Source organism: Sander lucioperca, chromosome 1 (assembly GCF_008315115.2).
Source record: "Sander lucioperca isolate FBNREF2018 chromosome 1, SLUC_FBN_1.2, whole genome shotgun sequence".
Lineage (NCBI taxonomy): Eukaryota > Metazoa > Chordata > Actinopteri > Perciformes > Percidae > Sander > Sander lucioperca.
This window is the reverse complement of record NC_050173.1, coordinates 18,690,921-18,710,354: the sequence shown is the minus strand read 5'-3', so window position 1 is coordinate 18,710,354 and position 19,434 is coordinate 18,690,921. Positions and strand designations below refer to the sequence as shown.

Genomic DNA, 19,434 nt, shown 5'->3' with positions numbered 1-19,434 from the left:
TGTTTATATAACATAAAATGGGTCACGAATTTATCCCACTATTTATAAATTGTGTATACTAAAAATAAGTTATTTTCATCTTGATTAAGCACAACTTTAGTATTCAGTAAACTTTTTACTATTTACTATTTAAATACTGAAGTAATAAAGGCCTTAAAAATCGATGGTATAGTCAAAGATTCTCTAGCTGGTTCTCAACCGTCTCTATAGTAATATGTAGATGTTGCCTTAAGGCTACCTAGTATTTCAATGTATAATACCTTATTATAGGATATAGAGCATTTGCCCACTTTGCCTGTGGTTATCCAGATAATGTATGATCATATGGTAAAATCTACACTATAGCAGGTATTGGCCAGTATTACAAAACATTTTACAAAAGTGTTTGCAATAGCACTAGGGGTACTGCAGAAAGGTAACATTAAAATTAAGTAGTATGAAAAATGTGTTTATTGTAAAGGTATTGTTATGCAAAACATAGAAATGTAAATAATGATATATTTGCGTTATCTGGAGATAGAGTATATGCAGTGTAAAACAAAACAGAGAAAAAGAAAAACAATACATAAAAGAGAAATCATTCACAAATACAGTACAATGGAACAAGTAAGGCTAATGCAGAAAATGACAAGTGGCAAGAATTGACCAAAAAGAGTGTTTGAGGGAAACAGCATTGTGCAAATAATGTTTGAACCTATTTACAGTCTATGGTTTCCAAATACAGTGCTAAGCATAAGTGAATACACCCATGCTAATGACTAAAAAGAGGAATAAAAAATCATCTTTTGGAAATTGCTCTTAATGCCTTAATTAAAAACAATTAGCATGATTTTATATTCCTCTTTTTAGTCAACTTTAGCATGGGTGTATTCACTTATGCTTAGCACTGTACATATGTTTTATCTGCCTGGCCTAAGCATCTACTAAATCTAGTCTCAAATGGCGTATTTTATTTTGAAAGCAAGACCGGTCAATTGCTACCTTGCGCATGTGTGAGGCATCACGCGAGAACAAAAACAGCGATAGGGACGACGGGAAATGTAGTTAAACAAATTACCCGAAATGCAACAGCATTCGGGAATTACCAGGCGGGGAATAGAAAAACACCATGCGAGAATTAATCCTGCGGTATTTGACAGCTTTACAAATCTAAAAACAAAAGAAAGAAGTGCGAAACCATAATATTAAGATTACAGCCAAAGAGCTCCGGATTTAGCGTATTTGGAAAAGCCGACATTTTTGTCTTTTTGAGGAAAGGCAAACCGCGAATTTGGCCCTCACGCGGGCATCTTTCAAAGCTAACATTAGCCGGGATGCTGGGTTGCTAGCTGAGTGTCTTCTGGATAAAGTCCAAATCGCCAGTTGGTGTTAAATGTGTGCCTCTTAAGACAAAATGTCTGGCTTTAACTTTGGATCAGGGACTCTTGGTTCTACCAACACTGGTGGAGGATTCGCATTTGGGGCCGCAACCAGGTAACGTAATGAGATATTTCAAATAGTCGACTGAGCTAACGTTAGCATAGTTAACCTGACGTTAGCAGGTGACAACAAATGCATGCTTTTATAACATTACCTGAGTATCCTAACCTTATGTTATCGTTAAAGGCAACGCGACATACTTTTGCGAAGACTAGTAACGTTAATATGTGAGCGAGGAATGTTTTGTGTAACGTTAACGCTAACAATCTAACGAGAGAAAGTGTTAACGCGTATTTTAAGTTCAAAGTTACGTTCTGTCTGTTGTGTAATTAACGTTAACGTTACTTGTAGCTTGTCCTGATAAGCAAAGCAAATGTGGCGTGGCATTCTCAACAGAAGGAACTGTCACAGCTGTTACTTTGATCCACCAAATTTAACTCTGCGAATTGTCCTGGCAATCTGTTGTTTGGACATGTAACAAGTAAAATGTGTAACGTTAAGGTAAAGAGTTGGAGGGCATGTCCTTCAATTTTTCTATTGTTATCTTTCTATTGAGTAGTTTTACCAAGTTTTATTAGGAAAAAAACGTTTGCATAACTGACGATGACAGATTATCCCTAGTTTGACACTTGTCTCTGGTATCTTGAAAGAACTGTGTTATGTAACTGAATTTACTGTCTTTTTTCCTCATTAGTGCACCTGCGGCCAATACTGGTGGCTTCTCCATCGGGACTTCTCTGGGTACAGCAGCAGCAACCCTTGCCACCTCCACCAGCACCACCCCATCTCTTGGTCTCGGAGGAAGTCTCTTTGCTCAGAAACCAACTGGGGGATTTTCTTTCAACACACCTGCCTCAAGTAATGTCACACAGATTCAAAAAACAAACCCCATGGCAAACGGTGACATAAATTCCTGTGTCTGCCAGCTGCATCCATAGGCTAATATCTTATCATATGTTGTGATGTTGTTTTCTTTTAGGCGCTGCGGCACCCACTGCAGGCCTTACATTAGGTATGTTTGTGTTAATGCTTTATTTATTTTTAAGAAAAATCGTGGAAATTTAATGAAATAAGTTATAACCTTGATTTCTACATATACTTTCTTTCAGGTGCCCCAGCTACTACAGCTGCGTCCACTGGCTTCAGCTTGGCCTTTAACAAGCCCACCGCCTCAGCAACACCCTTCTCCCTCACCACCACTTCCATTTCCTCATCAGCCCCTGCGGGGGCAGGTGTATCATTTGGCTCTGTCCTGACATCCGTGGCTCCACAGCAGCCTGCATCGGCAGGCTTCAGCCTTGGTCTTGGTGGCACAACAACCACCACAGCTGCAACCTCAACAGGCCCATCACTGGGCGGGAGTCTCTTCGCCAACACTTTGTCTGCAGGTGAGATGCAAACAGGTAACCTGAGCTTGTGCACATGTGCGGACATGGTGCTGAGAGCTCAGCATAGTGGCAAAACGTTGTATGATTTATATTAAAGAAGAATTGTATACAAAGGCAAAGTCAATGAAACGTCTTAATTGTTATAAATAAACTAATCATAATTAGGTTTTTTTGTAGTTTTTGGTCAGTGGGAGAGCAATGTAGTGGTGACCTTTCAATGAGGAAATCAATGTTTTAAATTGTTCCAGCTGCAGTGGTTTTGATTATGACTCAACTATCTTAACTGAGGACTATTTCAGAAGTAGTTCTCAATCTTTACAATGTTGCACAGAGTTATAACCCATATGTGTACTTGGTGTTGCAGGTTTGGGTCAGACCACTCTTGGACTAGGAAGCGGGTTAACTTTGGGTTCTCTGTTAGCTGCCTCCACAGCAGTATCAGCGGCCCCTGCCCCCAGTATTGGCCTGGGTGGAGTCGACTTCAGTACTTCCTCTGAGAGTAAGAGCGACACTTCTGGAGCCAACGCACAGTAAGTCCTGCTGACCAACATATGCATGGTTCTTTACTTAATGTAAATCCTAGAACTGTCCAGGCGTCTCATTTATAAAACTGTGCGTAGGATCCTTACTAAAAGTGTACGTACGCCCAAAATCCCAAAATGGCGTATGCCAAAATAAAGTCAGATTTATAAAACAGTGCGTACGCACACCTGTAAGCAATGTTCCCTTTATGAATCAGATTACCCACAAGTGTGCGTACGTGGATCAGCCTCTTATCCTGCCCAAAACGGCAGGCATTACGGCACTCGGGGACAGCTTTGATATACCAGACGTATATAATTAGATTTAACAGAACTATATATTATATCCAAACAAGCCTTAGTGATAAAAATGAAGATTATATATAATATTTATATTATAAAAACACTCAGCTCTCTGACATTTCCCTCTGGAAACAGCCGGTTGCCCACAGAGTGGCGAGGACCTGTATTTGGACCGGGATGGCGCGGTTCTGGCGCGTTGCCCTCTCTACTGGACCCAATTCAGTACATAGATCCAAGAGCTCAGCTTTAGGGAATTTAAATCGGCATATTAGCCAGTCATCGACATGGTCCCTGAAGTCTCTTTCTCTCCTGATTCTGTCATTGGCAGAGTCCTCCTGCAGGGCCAGCAGTGCCATCATGCAGCATTACGCACGAGGTTCATCGCAGTATTTATATGTTTACAACAATTTGTGATTGTTAACACCTTGCCAACACAGCATCAACTAGTGGTATCCCCCACCTTGAGATACAATTTGAAGACAAAAGAAAGTCTAATAGGCAAACACACTTTTCTTCATGCAGGTTTTGTCACAAACAGTATTAAAGTTCGGACGGATAACGAGGACATTAAGGGTAACGATTGCGTCAGAGCATAACGGCTGTATTTTCAGACTTTGACATTTGATGATAAATGCACAGTATTAAAGACAGATATTTAGTTATTTACACTGTGTTCTGCCGTTATGTAATGGAAGGGTATTTGATGCTATCCTGTAATCCATGCAGTCGGGCCATCTCCTCCTCCTGTGCTCCGTAGCGGACAATGTGACGCGAGACAGCGCCGATTTAAACATTAAGAACTAATTTTTATTTAAGATTTGAGTTGGAGGTGTTTATGGAACAATTATCACTCAGTACAAGGGCAAATACCACTGCTGGATTTAATCTTCATGATGATATGGAGTGAAAAAATGTGCGTGAGGCATCAATACTAGAAAATATTACGAGTAATCGTTATTCCCATTTACTTTCTGCAGTCTGACTTCAGTTCACCACCTCACCATCTGCGTCGCCAATTCCTATTTTGTCTCCAAAATGTGCGTACGCGTGGGTCAGAGTTTGTGTGGAGGACCGCACATTCTCCCGTCAAGTTTGTTTTTTATAAATCACAACCTTTGCGTGGGAAGTGGTGTACGCACATTTTCAGCCCCGTTTTGTGCGTACACCACGTTTATAAATGAGACCCCAGACCTGTACATGCTATAATGTAAAATAGTGTACATAACTGTTTACTGAGAGGCATTCTGTGGCTTTGTACCCTGTTTATGTATACCTGATCAGCATGTACTATTCAGTTTGTTGTAATGATGAAAAGCACTTTTTTTTTTCTCTCAGGGACAGTAAAGCTCTGAAAGACGAGAACCTGCCCCCAGTTATTTGTCAGGATGTCGAGAATTTCCAGTAAGTGTTTTTGTATGTGTATACACTCACCTAAAGGATTATTAGGAACACCTGTTAAATTTCTCGTTAATGCAATTATCTAATCAACCAATCACATAGCAGCTGCTTCAATGCATTTAGGGTTGTGGTCCTGGTCAGGACAATCTCCTGAACTCCAAACTGAATGTCAGAATGGGACAGAAAGGTGATCTAAGCAACTTTGAGCGGGACATGGTTGTTGGTGCCAGATGGGCTGGTCTGAGTATTCACAATCTGCTCAGTTACTGGGATTTTCACGCACAGGGTTTACAAAGAATGGTCTGGAAAAAGGAAAAACATCCAGTATGCGGCAGTCCTGTGGGTGAAAATACCTTGTTGATGCTAGAGGTCAGAGGAGAATGGGCCGAGTGATTCAAGCTGATAGAAGATAAACTTTGACTCAAATAACCACTCGTTACAACCGAGGTATGCAGCAAAGCATTTGTAAACATGGCTAGAAGGATCATATGGCGTTTTTCCATTACATGGTATCTGCTTGACTCGACTCGACACACTGTGCGTCCGTTTTCCATTGCAGATTTTAGTACCGCCTCAGCGTTGCTGGTCGTCTTTCCTGCTCGATGCACACACCAGCGCACAAGTATAAACATCAGACCACTTGAGCTTGTTTTACAATTCTGTGGAGGCTCCACGCAGAGCTTTCGCCGTAGCCTATGTAATATGTGGCCTGATGTATACATTTGTCAGCTGGTGTGTGCGTCGAGCCAGCATGTGTGTGTACGTAGGCTACGGTGAAAGCTCTGCCTGGAGCCTCCGCAGAACTGTAAACAAGCGGTGCCGTAGTAAACTGCCGTGACCTAACGCGACACACACAGAACGTCGACGGTGTGTGTTGTTGCCAGAAGACACATTTTATTTCAGAAGAAGCTGGAGGCAGCAAAAAAAAAACCAGTTGGCTAAACTGTTTAAAAATAGCGGGTTTGTTCAGGACACCCCCGTCTGTCGCTTTCACGTCACCTTTTCGGCTCGCCTCAGCTCGCTTGGAACCTCGACTGAGGAGGTACTAAAAAAAGTACCTGTTAGCAGGTACCAGGTACTTTTTTTCGTAATGGAAAACCAAAAAAGGCGAGTCGAGCAGGTACCATGTAATGGAAAAGCGCCAATAGTCATAAAGCTATGGCTTCTACTTAATAGGTGGAGTGTGGCAATGTTAGGGCTGGGTACCGAATTCAATACGTTTTAGGCACCGACCAAGTTGCCTCTAAAGTATCGAAAAATGCTGCATCATTCAATACCCAATTTCAATATTTAAGGATTAATTCAGCGTCAGTGAGCCAATAAGCATGCACAGTGGCGGCGCCAGAGATTTGTTTTGCTGGTGCTATGGGGTTGCTCGACGTTTCAGTGAGGGTGCTCTCAGGGCTATAAATAAATCAATGTCCTGTGTGCTGTTAACTTTGGTTTTGTGATTCATTTATTCACAGTTCTGTAAAACACATTTTCACTGTAATGTTCTGCTACGAGACAGAGATAAGAGTGAAGTTCTTGCATAGACCCCTATAGAAAACTCCTCACCCACTATGGCCTCGCTGTGCGATCCCCTGGTCTAATGTAATTTACAGCAGTGTAACGTTAGGCATCCTCAGCAGCAATCGTGGCCGCGGTCAGGTCATCATCCTCCGGCCGCTTTTCTTCATCCCGGTTGGTGACAGGTTCACCATATCTCTGTCTCATTTACAGGTTTTTTGATAAAGTCTCCACACGTTGACGTTTAGGTAGTAAAAAATGACGTTACTAACGTTACACTCACTTCGCTAATCCTAATGGCTCCAAATATTGCGCTCTTCTTCTACTGTGTGAATACGTTACTGCGGAAGTAATGTCTGTAAGGCTGCACACATTGGCCGAATAGTATCTGTGTTTGCTTCATGTTTTTATTCTAAAAATAATCGGTTTGTTTTATTAATGTATAATGTTTAAATCTAGATTATAGTATTATTAACACATTAACGAAAATATTTTTTTATAAATAAACCGCAGCAATTTCTTGGGGTTGCTGAGGGGATGCTATGGGAATCCTAGGGGTAGCTACTGCACCCCCAAACACCTCCCTGGAGCCGCCAAGTGCTGGCCAATTGCCAAGTAAAATCCATTATTCACTTTGGAATTAAAATGCAAAACAACTAGTACTGGTACCCGTCCACCGACAGTGTATTGCTGGAAAACATTTTTTGTTTAGTTATTTCCAATTTTATTTCTTTCTTCTTTTTATAGAAAATTTGTGAAAGATCAGAAACAGGTTCAGGAAGACATCAGCAGGATGTCATCTAAGGCCATTTCCAAAGTCCAAGATGACATCAAGAGCCTCAAACAGCTGCTCTCTGTCAGTGCCAGCGGTCTGCAGCGCCAAGCCCTGGCCATCGACAAGCTAAAGCTGGAGACAGCGCAGGTAAAAACAGTACAGCTACATACACAAGCATAAGTGTGAAGTTATGTGTTGACTCAACTTTTTGGTCCTGATGCACAAATTCTATATAGTCATACAGTAGATCCATTGTCAGAATGAGCATGCATCACAATGAACACTTGACTTCCTTAATCAAGTCAAGAAATACACATGACAACACACATTGTATGTACCTACTGTTGCCCATTTTAATCACAAACTACATATATAATTCACAAGAAAATGCCCCAGTTCTATACCAAGATGGATAAGTGGTAGTTTTCTCTGAGGTATAGCTGTAGATCAGTGTAGCTCTTGCAAATGGGACTTCAAATGAAAATGTTCTCCAAAAAAAAAGGTATATATATATATATATATATATATATATATATATATATATATATATATATATATATATATATATATATATATAAAAATCTGTCTTTTTACTGTCTTCTTTTCCTTTGTTCTCAAGGAGCTGAAAAATGCTGACATAGCACTGCGTACACAAAAGACTCCCCCTGGACTTCAGCATGAGAACACTGCTCCATCAGAGTAAGTAAGCCACCACATGTAGCAAGTAAATCAAAGGGAGATGTGCAGTAGCAGTGGACAAAGATGAAAATGTGTACATTTTCTGTGTTTAGTTATTTCCGTAGCCTGGTAGAGCAGTTTGAGGTGCAGTTGCAGCAGTACCGCCAGCAGATAGAAGAACTGGAGAACCACCTGACAACGCAGAGCAGTGGCTCCCACATCACTCCTCAAGGTAAGAGGACATTTGTCTGACTTTTAACACAACCCAGGAAAGTAAGTGAATGTGTCTTGTCATCTCCATGTATTAATTCATGTATTTTCTATTAACATTAACGCTGATGACTGCGGAAAGTGAAAACTGTTGCTCACAGTGACAAACAGCAAATTACTGATCTGTTTAGTCATTTCAGTTTATTTAAAAAGCTTTTTAGGTATTCTGTTGTTCTATATTATTGGAAAAAAAATAAAAGAATATCCAAATACTAAAATTGAAACCTGAATACCTACCCATCAAACAAATTTCAGAATAGTTGAATTTTTGGGTCCAGACCTACTTATTTTGATGCAAAGATATGTACATTAGCAGGAATGAAGCACAGCATTGAAATGAAAGCAGTGCTCTGTTTATTTAAATGTGAAAGTGCAACAACAACAAAAAATGTCCATAATCACTGAATAATCGTGCTTATCATTTTGGCCATAACCGTGCAGCCCTACCTTCATCTTTTCTTGAACTCACCTCAAATGTGTACTCAGATGATGATATTTTGTATGTTTTTTTGTTTCCAGACCTGACATTGGCCATGCAGAAGTTGTACCAGACATTTGTTGCACAGGCTGCCCAGCTCCAGTCTGTTAATGAGAATGTCAAGGTCAGTTCTTTTCCTCCAGCTTTGTCTGAAAATGATTCAATATTCTTATCAACTTTCAAAACATTGTTTTGAAAATGTGTTTAATATTGTCTAATGGTGTGTTCACACCGGCTGCGCTACACGCGAAATGCGCAGCGTAATTACAAAGTCAATGCAAAGACACCAGTAGACGTAAATTTGCGGCGCAAATGAAGCGAACATGCGAAATGCGCGTGACTTGCGTATTTGCACGCCGTTTAAAAAAATGGCAACTCGAGCAAAACAAATTGTGTGACGTTGTGTCGCGAAACCTAATCAGCGTTGAGATTCTTCTGCATAGCATAGCCCTGATTGATCCTAACCTGCAGAAAACAAGCATTTTAAAAGTTGTTTGCTTGTCGTCTTGCGGATAGACTTGACAAAGCATGAATTCAGACTTTTTATGATGAGTTTATTACAAACCATCCAACCAGATTTAATTGACAAAGTGCATCATAAGCTACGCTTCATCTGTATCATCTTCTCGCTTGTTTAGTTTTGTCTTTCCAAGTTTTATTTTTTAAAGGTCCCATGGCATGAAAATTTCACTTTGAGGTTTTTTAACATTAATATGAGTTCCCCCAGCCTGCCTATGGTCCCTCAGTGGCTAGAAATGGCGATAGATGTAAACCGAGCTCTGGGTATCCTGCTCTGCCTTTGAGAAAATGAAAGCTCAGATGTCTCAGATCTGGAATCTCCTCCTTATGAGGTCATAAGGAGGAAGGTTACCTCCCCTTTCTCTGCTTTGCCAGCCTAGAGAATTTGGCCCACCCATGAGAGAGAGACATCATGGCTTTCAAATGAGCAAAGTGGCAGTTGGTCAAGGCCACACCCCCACCCTCCACCTCTCTCCTCCTCAATAGCTACAGACACCGAAATGGCACATACTAAGTAAAGCTCATTGTGGGACTGGCTCTAGTAGCTGTAATTCTGCACCAAGGCTGAATTTCGGGAAAGAGACTTCAGATACATTATTAGGGGACCACTAAGGTCTATATAAAAGCATCCAAAGAGCACCATGTAATGGGACCTTTAATGTTGTAGTCATTGTTTCCCATAATTAGTTAATACACCTTTGTTTTACTAGTTTATGTGGGAAACACTGACGGCAGTAAAAGTTCACCGAGCTGTGTGCTCCTTCAGATGATGTTATGAATCCAGACACGATTTTGTGACGTATCTGGGACTTCCGCAACAGGTACAAAGCAGCAATAGTGGTTATTTCGGCCGTGGTTGATGACGGAAAGAATCATTGTTGGTGCCTACAGCTCTGCACTGGCGCAAGTAAGCACAATGATGCTGCGATCAAACTCGCGCAAATAATACAACACAAAACTATCGGCCAGTGTGAACCCAACACAAGGCTGTGTGAAAAGGAATTTATCAAGCATAAGCATTGTAATAATATGATGTTATTATTTACAAAATGATGTTGTCCACATTGTCCAGATTCTAAGCAAATTGTAATTTACAATGTGTGAACAATATGTTAATTCTATTCTTTTCTTTGTCTTTCCCTTTGTATACGTCTGATATCATAGATCTTGAAGCACCAGTACCTTTCCTACCGTCGGTCTTTCCTGGAAGACTCAACGGACGTCTTTGAGTCCAAACGGGCATCCAACAGGAAGTGGCAGAGTACGCCACGAGTCACGACTGGGCCTGCCCCATTCTCCAGTGTGCCCAACGCTGCAGCGGTTGCCATGGCAGCCACGTTGACCCAGCAACAACAGCCTACTCCAGGTCTGACTGCCTACAAGTTCTAGAAAGTTTTCCTCTTCTCACCTTAAAATAAAAGAGGGAGAGGAGAGAAATGTTTTGGAGAGGACAGGATAAGTAACTTTTAAAATGAGGCAATCGTGGGAGTGGAAAGGTCAAGAGGGGACAGAGAGGATGATTAGAAATAATAAAAAATAAAAAAAACCTTAGCTGGTGCCAAGCTATTGTGTCTGTACTTTCTCTAATGAAAGAACAGCTAAAGAAAGACGGAGAAAGGCAGAGATAAGAAATCTGTTGCTAAACTCCGACAGGAAACCTTTGTGCTGCCTTACCATCTTGTCATACAGAATGTCATACAAACACTTTCAGTAATACTAGGGATACAATAACCTACTTCACCTAATTTCTCTCTGTGCCCTATGTTAGAGCAGGTATATGTGGCTGACATTGAAGAAATGATATAATGTGAGAGAAAGTCCAGCTATCTCAATTTTACTCACATGAATCTTGAAGTTATAATTAGAGCTTGTACATTTCATTTGAGTTAGGACTGTTTTTTATTTAATGGATGCTTGAAATGAGCCTACTCAATGAAGGTTGTTATGTGATGGGGTTAGAAGCATTAGACACTTGCTGTGTGATTACTTGGCAAACATTCTTTGAATTGAATCAGAGTTCTGTTTTTTTAATTTTTTTTTATAAGATTGTGTCTTGGTGGTCAGTTGGTGTATAAATGTATTATAATGTAGCTCCTACTCTCTTCAGTCCAACTGTAATGTAGGGAAGCTCCAATTGATTATTTACTTCACTAAAAATACAGCAATGTTGAACATTTTAAAGAACAATTTATAAAAAGATTGTATCACCATTGTTTATTGAAGCATGGAGCTTCTCTTGTTCAGGGTCTTTCCGATAGTAGGCACAGTTTAGGCTAAGACCCATTTTAAGGCAACCACACTCTAAATAATTAAACTAAAGGCCTAAATCAACTTGTATTCAAAAAAGCAAGTTCTATTTAATAATTTATAAAGTTATGTTCCTTAAATGTTAAACCATCATACCACATGTGAAATTCTTTCCATATTCTGCAAGTAAAATCATAATTATTTCTAAAGGTTGTTCTACACAGTATTAATATCCAGGACAAGCAGACAGGTGATTACACATACAGCTTACACACAGATTGGTGTCAATGGTGTGTTAAGACTAGTGTCCATAATGGTTGTTGCCACATCTCAGAGGTGTTAAACAAATGTTTGGCCTTTTTTGTAGGCTTTGTTTTGTAGGCCATTTTATTGGAATATCAGGGCACTCAGTCACTATGAACAAACAAACTAAGCTCCTCTATATTGGCATGTTTCTGCTGTATTTTTCTTTCTTCTAAAGTGTAGTGAAGATGTAATTCAAAAGTTCAAAAGCAATATTTTAATTGGATGGGGTTAGGCAGCATGGTTTGGAAATTCTCACATGGAAAATTATAGAAACTTCAGCTCAAGTCTGGCTTCATTTGCAAATTTCTGCTGCCTCCTTTTTCACAAAAATCAGCAAATCTGCTCAGACTGTCACCAGATACAATAATTACCAATTGTTACCCAGACAATGAATGTGGCTTATTTTTCAGTGTTATAATATTGGAACATTCAAATACCTTTGGTCGCTTAGCAGGACATGCAGTAGCTATTCTGAATAAGCATCTAGCCTTTTTAAGTATGTGCCAAGTAGGGAAAGGAATGTTTTACAATCCATTGCTTGACCCTAATTTGGAGATAAAAGCCCTTCGTAATCAAGCCCTGTTGCCACAGTAGGTCAAATCCACTTGTGTGGTAGAAGTGCACGCTACCTTGGTGCCTGCTGAAGATTTATTGTGTGTTGCTTTCCATTTTTTATTTCATATAAAGCCAAATCAGTTCCTGATCATTTTGTTTGATCATTTGTTTATTGTAACTGTGTTCTCTGGGTAAGCTAGCTGTCAAAAAAGGCTGCATTGCGCTGTAAATTATTTATTATAAGGTATAACTTTGCAAGCCTGTTAACCCCAGAGTTGGGTACTATGTTACAAGATTGCTTTTTTTTTTTTTTTAATATCAATGATAATATTCAGCAAAGTTCCCATCCCTCTTTCCAAATAGTGGTTATTTACTAGTATTTGACTCAAGTCACTGAGTAATTTCATAGAATAAGCCTACTCAGAAGTGGTTGTCTTGGTCTCTTCACTATTTATTTACCTATTTATTTCCATTTATTTTTTGTTTGTGTGTAACTTAGTCTGTAATTGGAATGGCAGGTGGCCAGTATCACAGCCCTTACAACACTAACCATGCGCTTACTTCAGGCAGATTCTTGTTCGACCCATATATTTGTCGTTGGGTTGATTGTGTCGGCAAAAAGCTTAATCAGATGTGTGCCTCAATGGACATAAGGTGAAAGGTGCCAAAAGACTCAGGACTGAAAATAGAAGTTATTTAATTACCTGAACTGTTCATTAAAACTAAGATTATCTTTCCATTACTGCACTTTGTCTTAAAGTGGAAGTGAGGCTGCTGAAATAGCCCCAGTCTTTGTCACTTATTGATGGCCTCAATGAACCGGTGTGCTCAGTGTTTGTATACAATCAAGTGTTGAGAACGAAAAGCCCTCATTTATATTGATTTAATTTACAAAATTGATATTCAACAGTCACAAAACTAGTCTGTGTTTACTCACTGTTCAATACTGGATTTGGTTGGTGTGGTTGTGTGAGGCCATACTGCGGTTACTTGATTTAAGCTATTTCACCTAAGGGCTACTGTCAGCGTAACAGAGACAGATCATTTCACATTCAGTTCAATCGAATGCAAATGCAGAGTAAAAGTACTTTTAACAAGTTGTAATTTCAGGTATTTTATCCAAGGTGTTGGTACTTTGTATGGACCTTTTGCCGTGACAAGTTTTCTTGTAGAACATCTACTTTCTAGTAGAGTCGTTTGTTTGGTAGTTCCTTAGAGAAGAATGATCTTTGCTGCTCACACTGGTCCTTCAGTACCAGCAGGATATATTAGTGTCAAACGAAACAGACAGATCAGTGTGGTTCAGATTGTGTAGTGTCCACGTCTCTTTATTGCGCGGGGTGTTATTTCTCACCATTTTATGATGAAAGGATAGTCTTGCTTGATATTGAGTTATATTGATTGAGATAGCGGTGAGAGCATAGCATTATTGGCACTCAAAAGATTGAAGACAAACATTTAATGTGTTCCGATATTAACTGGTCAGTTCACTCTCCAGCATGTGCTGCATATTGCTGCTAGTTACAGTGGTGCTCGGGTGAACCCAACCTAGTGGATTCGGTCTTGATGGAGCCGCTGCGTGTTAAGAGAGAAACTGCTGCTTTGGACATTCCAGTCCTCTGTTAAACAACTCTAAACTTTTTGTAGGATTGAAATACAGTTTTGGGGTTGAGCAAAAGTTCGTTTTAAAGTTAGCTAGATTCCCAAGTTGTCCAGACTTTTGTGTAATTTAGCATACACCTTAACATATTGTCTTCCACATCTCTGCAGGCATACTTGGCACAATAATGACTATTAAATTATGTAATAATTATTGGTCTGTCAAAGCTGTTTGAACCTAAGTGGTGATAGTTGGTATTTAGCCACCGTATTCCTGTATGTTGGGTATCTTCTCAATGTCTGTCAGTAATATGTATGCAAATGCTGACTGTTGTATTTTCTTGAAAGGCATTACAACAGCAGGAGTAATCCCTTTTTCTTTTTTTTTAATGAAGGAATTAAAATGTGAACACAGTGCTCAACTCAACAGGAGTTCTTCTGAAACTCAATGATTCTGAATTTATACGGTATGGTATCTTATTTTTCCTGTGTGATGTTGAGCATCAGCACAGAAATTCTCTTAAACCAGCCCGATTAGTCGAAATCCAGAAAATCACTCTGGTTCTTGTTGGCTGTTGACTGTTTTTTGAATGTTCTTATTCTCTCTTAATCATTTCCTTTTGACCATTTCTCATATGCTTATGTTATGCTTTTTTGTAGTGCTATTTCTGTATGTGGCTTCCAGGAGGTATTACTATTGCAGGTTGTGTTTTGGGGGGGTCTCTGTGATCTCCGACAAGCTAATGTTTAACTAGACTGAATCTCTAATCAGACTTGATCCAACAAAGTGTGTTTGTAGCTTATAATCACGTGTAGATTTATCAAAGGTGCAGCTTTTGTGTTTAGAAAACAACCACCAAAAATTTGGCTGTTATGTCACTGGTGAAAAGTGTTCAGACACAAACCACAAAACTTGACCACATTGACTTTGACAGGCAAACTGTAACATATCACTGAGTTTCCTTTATCTTGACCAGTTTACACTGAGAGGCAGCCGTAGATGCCAAATTCACATTTCTTATCTAAATCTCGAGTGCTTTTACTTGTAGATGAATGTTTAAAACGTATATAACCAATGCCTGTTGATACAGTATATTTAATATATAACATGGTGTGCCTTTTAAGCTTTATTCAATAATTGTGTGATGCATTTTTTGCCGTATGCTAGTTCATTCACTCTCAGAAATCTTGAAAATTTGGAAACTTGTCAAATGCAGTAGCAGTTAGCAATTAACAATCAATTCTGTTATAAACTTTGTTTGTTTGTGTTTTATGTAAGTGAAATTGCATATTAAATTGACAATAAATCCATTTTTAAACAAAGAAACGTTTGTCCTTGTTTCTTTTTGACTGAAGTTGTATTAACAATGCAGACTAATTGGAAGTCTTACAAAATTTGATTACATAAAAGAAAAAATTGCATAGAGGAAAAAAAGACAAGTTTCTGAGTGAAAGAACTAGCAGCATTTCCCCCCCCCAGTTTGTCAGCAACTACTATGTTATAGTTTAAACCTTTTTGTAAATATTTATAAAGTACATATATTTGTGCACTGCATTTGTAAAAGCATGGTGCATTTTCTAATTCTGCAGTTGCACTGTAGTAATTGTATTTGTATTACTTAGCTGCTGCAATCTTGTGACGTCCTGACAAATACAACCACAATGTTAGATTACTCTTATGCAAGCTATTGCAGACATTATGTTTTTATCACGGATGCATTTAAAAACAAGGTTATTTAAAACCTACATGCTTGGGATTTCTTTTAATCTTTTTGAAGCATATTTTCAATGTGAAAAGGAAGTCAATTTTATGTGACAGTAGTGCAAATCCCAAAATACATATGTCCTTGTCATAGTGAATGTTCTTACCAACTTTTTTCTGTCAAAGGAGATGGACATAATTACACGCATGCACGCATTCAGAGGAGTAAAGCATATGCTCTCTCTCTGTGCCTTAGGGACCCAGGCACCCTTGGGGGCAGGGTTCGGAAACCCCTTTGCCTCGGCAGTGGGCACTAGCTTGGGCTCTTCTACCCTTGGAGGTATTACCTCTGCCCTTCCCTTACACAGAATACCCTTTCCCTAATGTCTTCTAGCTTTTTTTTTTTTTTTGGTCTTTGTGTTCTCCTGTATGAAAGTATTGGAAGGCAGTGTGTATGTGTGAGAGTGGTGCAGTTAAAGCTTGGCAATGCAGTTTCTCCTCTGTTCTTTCTTGCACAAGAGGTCAAGTGCGTTCACACCACAAGAAAACTGAGCACTGGTCACTGTATCTTTGATGTGACAAGTTGGATGATTGTTTTCCTTAGTGAGGAGACATTTGGCCAAAACTAAGCAGTCTGTTATACTAAAATAATGTTCTGCATGTACCATGTAGCTAAAACACCTTTGGATGTCAACCGGCAAATCCACTTGGCCACAACAGCCAGTTAAAAGTAACTTGGCAGTGTGGGAGCAAGTGGTCTGAACGCACACCAAGTTGGTGTGTTCTCTTGTAGTTGGTGTGTTTGGTAAAATCTTTCTCCTGACGTTTTTCTCCTTTGGCCCTTGCTTTGCCATTAAGTGTACTGCAAGTACTGTTTTGATCTGCAGTCTCCAGTCAGAAGTTAAGCTCTGGGCAGTGCTCTATTGATTAGGTTGTGGCATTTGTTTTGCATATGGGTCATTCTGTGTCAAATCAGATAGTTTTTTGTTTACATTTATGATTTTATTCAAACTATGTTTATACAGTTTGACACCAAAAAATATTTTTGCTGATTTTTGTGAATTGCATAGTTTTTTTTTCCCCTGGGAATTTTGTCGTTTTCACACCCATCAGAAATATAACTTCTAGAGACATGACATGTTGTAGGGGCACAGACAACACAATGTACAACAGATCCAGATTGGCTTGTCATACTGTATGCCATAATGGTAAGTATGGTGAGCCAAGGTTGCATTTTGTTGCCTTTTATTTTTTGTCTTTTTGATTTGACACACAATTACCCAAATATGTTTGCCAATGCCTGCCTTTGTGTACTCCTGAGCCACTGCTCCTTGTTTTCATTTCTAGTGTAGGTTGTGTGCTTAGCCCAAACTGACTTCCATGTCACTCTCTCCCACAGGTTTTGGTGGTGGGCCAGGATTTGGTGGGGTGGGGACTGGGGGGTCTTCTTTTGCCTTCTCCTCTACCAGTAAGCCCACAGGAGGCAGTCTGAGTGCAGGTACATAATACTGTATACCCCCTTCACACCCCGCCCCCAAAAATTACAGTACAACTAGAACCTGAGTAGGCTTGTGCTTGCAAGTGTACTTCCTTAATTGAGATATTTCTCTGTGCAAATTTCATCAGAAGCAGTTGGTCAAGCTTTCTGTTACATATTGTCAAGCTATTCTGAGCAATGTGCAGATACTACTGCATAATAAGTTTTTCTGGTTTCCTCTCTGCTGTAAGTAGGTTTTGTCGACAACATTATCCTGTTTTGTTAGCCTTTTACGCAAGTGTGCTGCCAGCTTAGCCATCACATTTTGGGATTTGGGGTTTCACAAGTGGACAAAATCTGTTCACAATAGAATGTGTATTTCATATGGACATCTTTTATTTTAATCCTTTATTTGCTCCACTGCTTTAGTTTTCTCTAACATTTCTCATGTTTTCCTCTTTCTTTTTTTGTCCCGTGTCCCCTGTCTTTTGCTTTTCTAGGTTTTGGTAGCAGCAGCAGCACAGGCTTTAACTTCAGTAGTAACCCTGGCATAAACCCCTCGGCCGGCCTGACCTTTGGCGTGTCTAACCCAGCTGCTGCAGGCTTCGGCGCAGCACCCCTTCTCCAGCTCAAGAAACCCCCTGCTGGTAATAAACGGGGCAAGAGATAGAACCAAGGAAAAACCAGAACCCTGTGACTGAGCAGCTTGGAGTTTGTAGCGGGTAAGACCTGGTCTCCCAAAAGCAAAAAAGTGCTATAATAATTGTTATCCAACTACAAGACAAAGAAAATGTAGATCTGAGGAAAACATCAGGGCTGGGATTGAACCCACCATAAAACAGCAACACAGGATCACCCATTTAAAATCACATGGAGGTATATACTCAATGAACTTTGAGAAAAAGCAAATCCTATTCACCAACAAGCATTATCTTTCCATCATACGTTGGTGCGTATTGTCCACTGAGTTAATTTAATTTGATTCCAAATTGCCAATTCCTGAGCCAATATGACCTGTCGGTTGATACCAAAAGGTTCTTACGTTAAAGCGTTCCTATTAGATTAAACAATTCAGTTATATTACTTTGGTCTTATTAATACTCAGTAACTCTGAATAAATGTAGTAGACGGTTGACTGTGTGGAAAGGTTATAAATAGTGTTTGTATAATTTCAAACGTAAGTTTTCCCATTTGCATTGACTCCAAATGCTGCCTGCACACTAATCTGTAGCGCTATAATACTTTTGGGAATGCCAGCCATGGACAGAGCTGGGTCACTTCCAAATCGTTATCTGTGAGGAATTGCTTTTGTCTGAATATTTTTCAAGATCGATGTGTTTTTGTGCTTTGAGGTGGACAGAGCAGTTGGTTCCATTGTTTTACACAAACTCTGTCAATCGCATAACTGCACTTGAACGCCTTTCAAATGATGACTTGGCCAAAGTCTCGTCCAGGGAAGGGTAAGATATGGTAAAGGGAAAGGAGCTTATGAGATAATAGTTGGTCTGGAACAGTGTAATCCCTGCCTGAAGATGTCAATGGGGAGTATTATCTGATCCTAGATAGTTTTATAGGCACAGGAGTGTCCAGGGTGGGTTTTTGGGGAAGCACAGTTTTATTTTTGTACCAAGTGGAGAAAGAGATGACATTCGGGAGGGGTAAAAGGGGACTAGGACCTTGGGATAGTCCACATAACCTGTGTTGTTTTTGCTAGAGTCCATCCTTATCATTGTTTAATAATGACTTTTTAGACACATTTAGTTTGCCCCAATGTAAGAACTTGAGAGAGGAAACGCTGTGCTGTTTGTATTACATGGCTCCCATAATGTTAAGTTGAATCTGAAAGGGATTTCACAAGCAGATTCTACCTACACATCTTATACATGTGCTCAAATAAATTTGCACTTGCCAGCGTATATGACCTGACAGTGATTGTGTGAATGTGCATGTGTGCCTAATGCACAAGTATGGGTTTGTTTCTGTGGTCTATCATAGTTTCTGACTTATTTTGAGTGTCGGGGGTGGTAGAGGTGATATTCTGCTTTTTTAAATTGTCCATGTCTGTTCCATTACCAAATACTGATAGTTGTACTATTATTTTCTAATCAGTCTGTGTTAACCTGTATTTTCAAGAAGCTGTTTAATAATAAAATCTTCAATATGATGTTTTGCTATGGCATCACTTCAATAAATGTGTGTGTTGACACAGAATGGTGTATGTCATTATATGTTTGTCTGAATGTGCAAATCACCTGATTTGGGACAGTTGTAACTTTAATCTGACAATGAA

The 19,434-nt window shown here is 39.6% G+C and overlaps 1 protein-coding gene across 4 annotated transcripts; it reads left to right on the top strand.

Moving 5' to 3' along the window:
• Nucleotides 1–1,047: 1,047 nt before the first annotated feature.
• On the top strand, nucleotides 1,048–19,355 carry nup58 (nucleoporin 58). Of its 4 annotated transcripts, XM_031301326.2 has the most exons (14): nucleotides 1,048–1,473; nucleotides 2,114–2,277; nucleotides 2,399–2,431; nucleotides 2,529–2,807; nucleotides 3,172–3,337; nucleotides 4,967–5,032; nucleotides 7,286–7,460; nucleotides 7,933–8,012; nucleotides 8,105–8,223; nucleotides 8,781–8,863; nucleotides 10,423–10,624; nucleotides 15,924–16,007; nucleotides 17,067–17,165; nucleotides 17,645–19,355. In XM_031301326.2, exons 1-14 carry the CDS (start codon nucleotides 1,394–1,396, stop codon nucleotides 17,812–17,814), a joined length of 1,800 nt encoding a protein of 599 aa, XP_031157186.1. In that variant the 5' UTR covers nucleotides 1,048–1,393; the 3' UTR covers nucleotides 17,815–19,355. The 4 variants fall into 4 exon arrangements, 3 of the variants coding, with proteins under 3 accessions (XP_031157186.1, XP_031157187.1, XP_031157188.1); XM_031301327.2 differs by lacking the exon at nucleotides 15,924–16,007; XR_004896939.1 differs by lacking the exons at nucleotides 15,924–16,007; nucleotides 17,067–17,165; nucleotides 17,645–19,355 and adding an exon at nucleotides 11,772–13,006 and having other exon boundaries at nucleotides 1,049–1,473; nucleotides 10,423–11,728.
• The last annotated feature ends 79 nt before the right edge of the window (nucleotides 19,356–19,434 follow it).

Bases quoted from the DNA above. Each gene is read 5' to 3' on its own strand.
- nup58 (XM_031301326.2), top strand. From the start codon at position 1,394: ATGTCTGGCTTTAACTTTGGATCAGGGACTCTTGGTTCTACCAACACT. The intron at 7,461-7,932 runs GTAAAAACAGTA...TTTGTTCTCAAG, and splicing joins TAAAGCTGGAGACAGCGCAG to GAGCTGAAAAATGCTGACAT. The intron at 8,224-8,780 runs GTAAGAGGACAT...TTTTGTTTCCAG, and splicing joins CTCCCACATCACTCCTCAAG to ACCTGACATTGGCCATGCAG.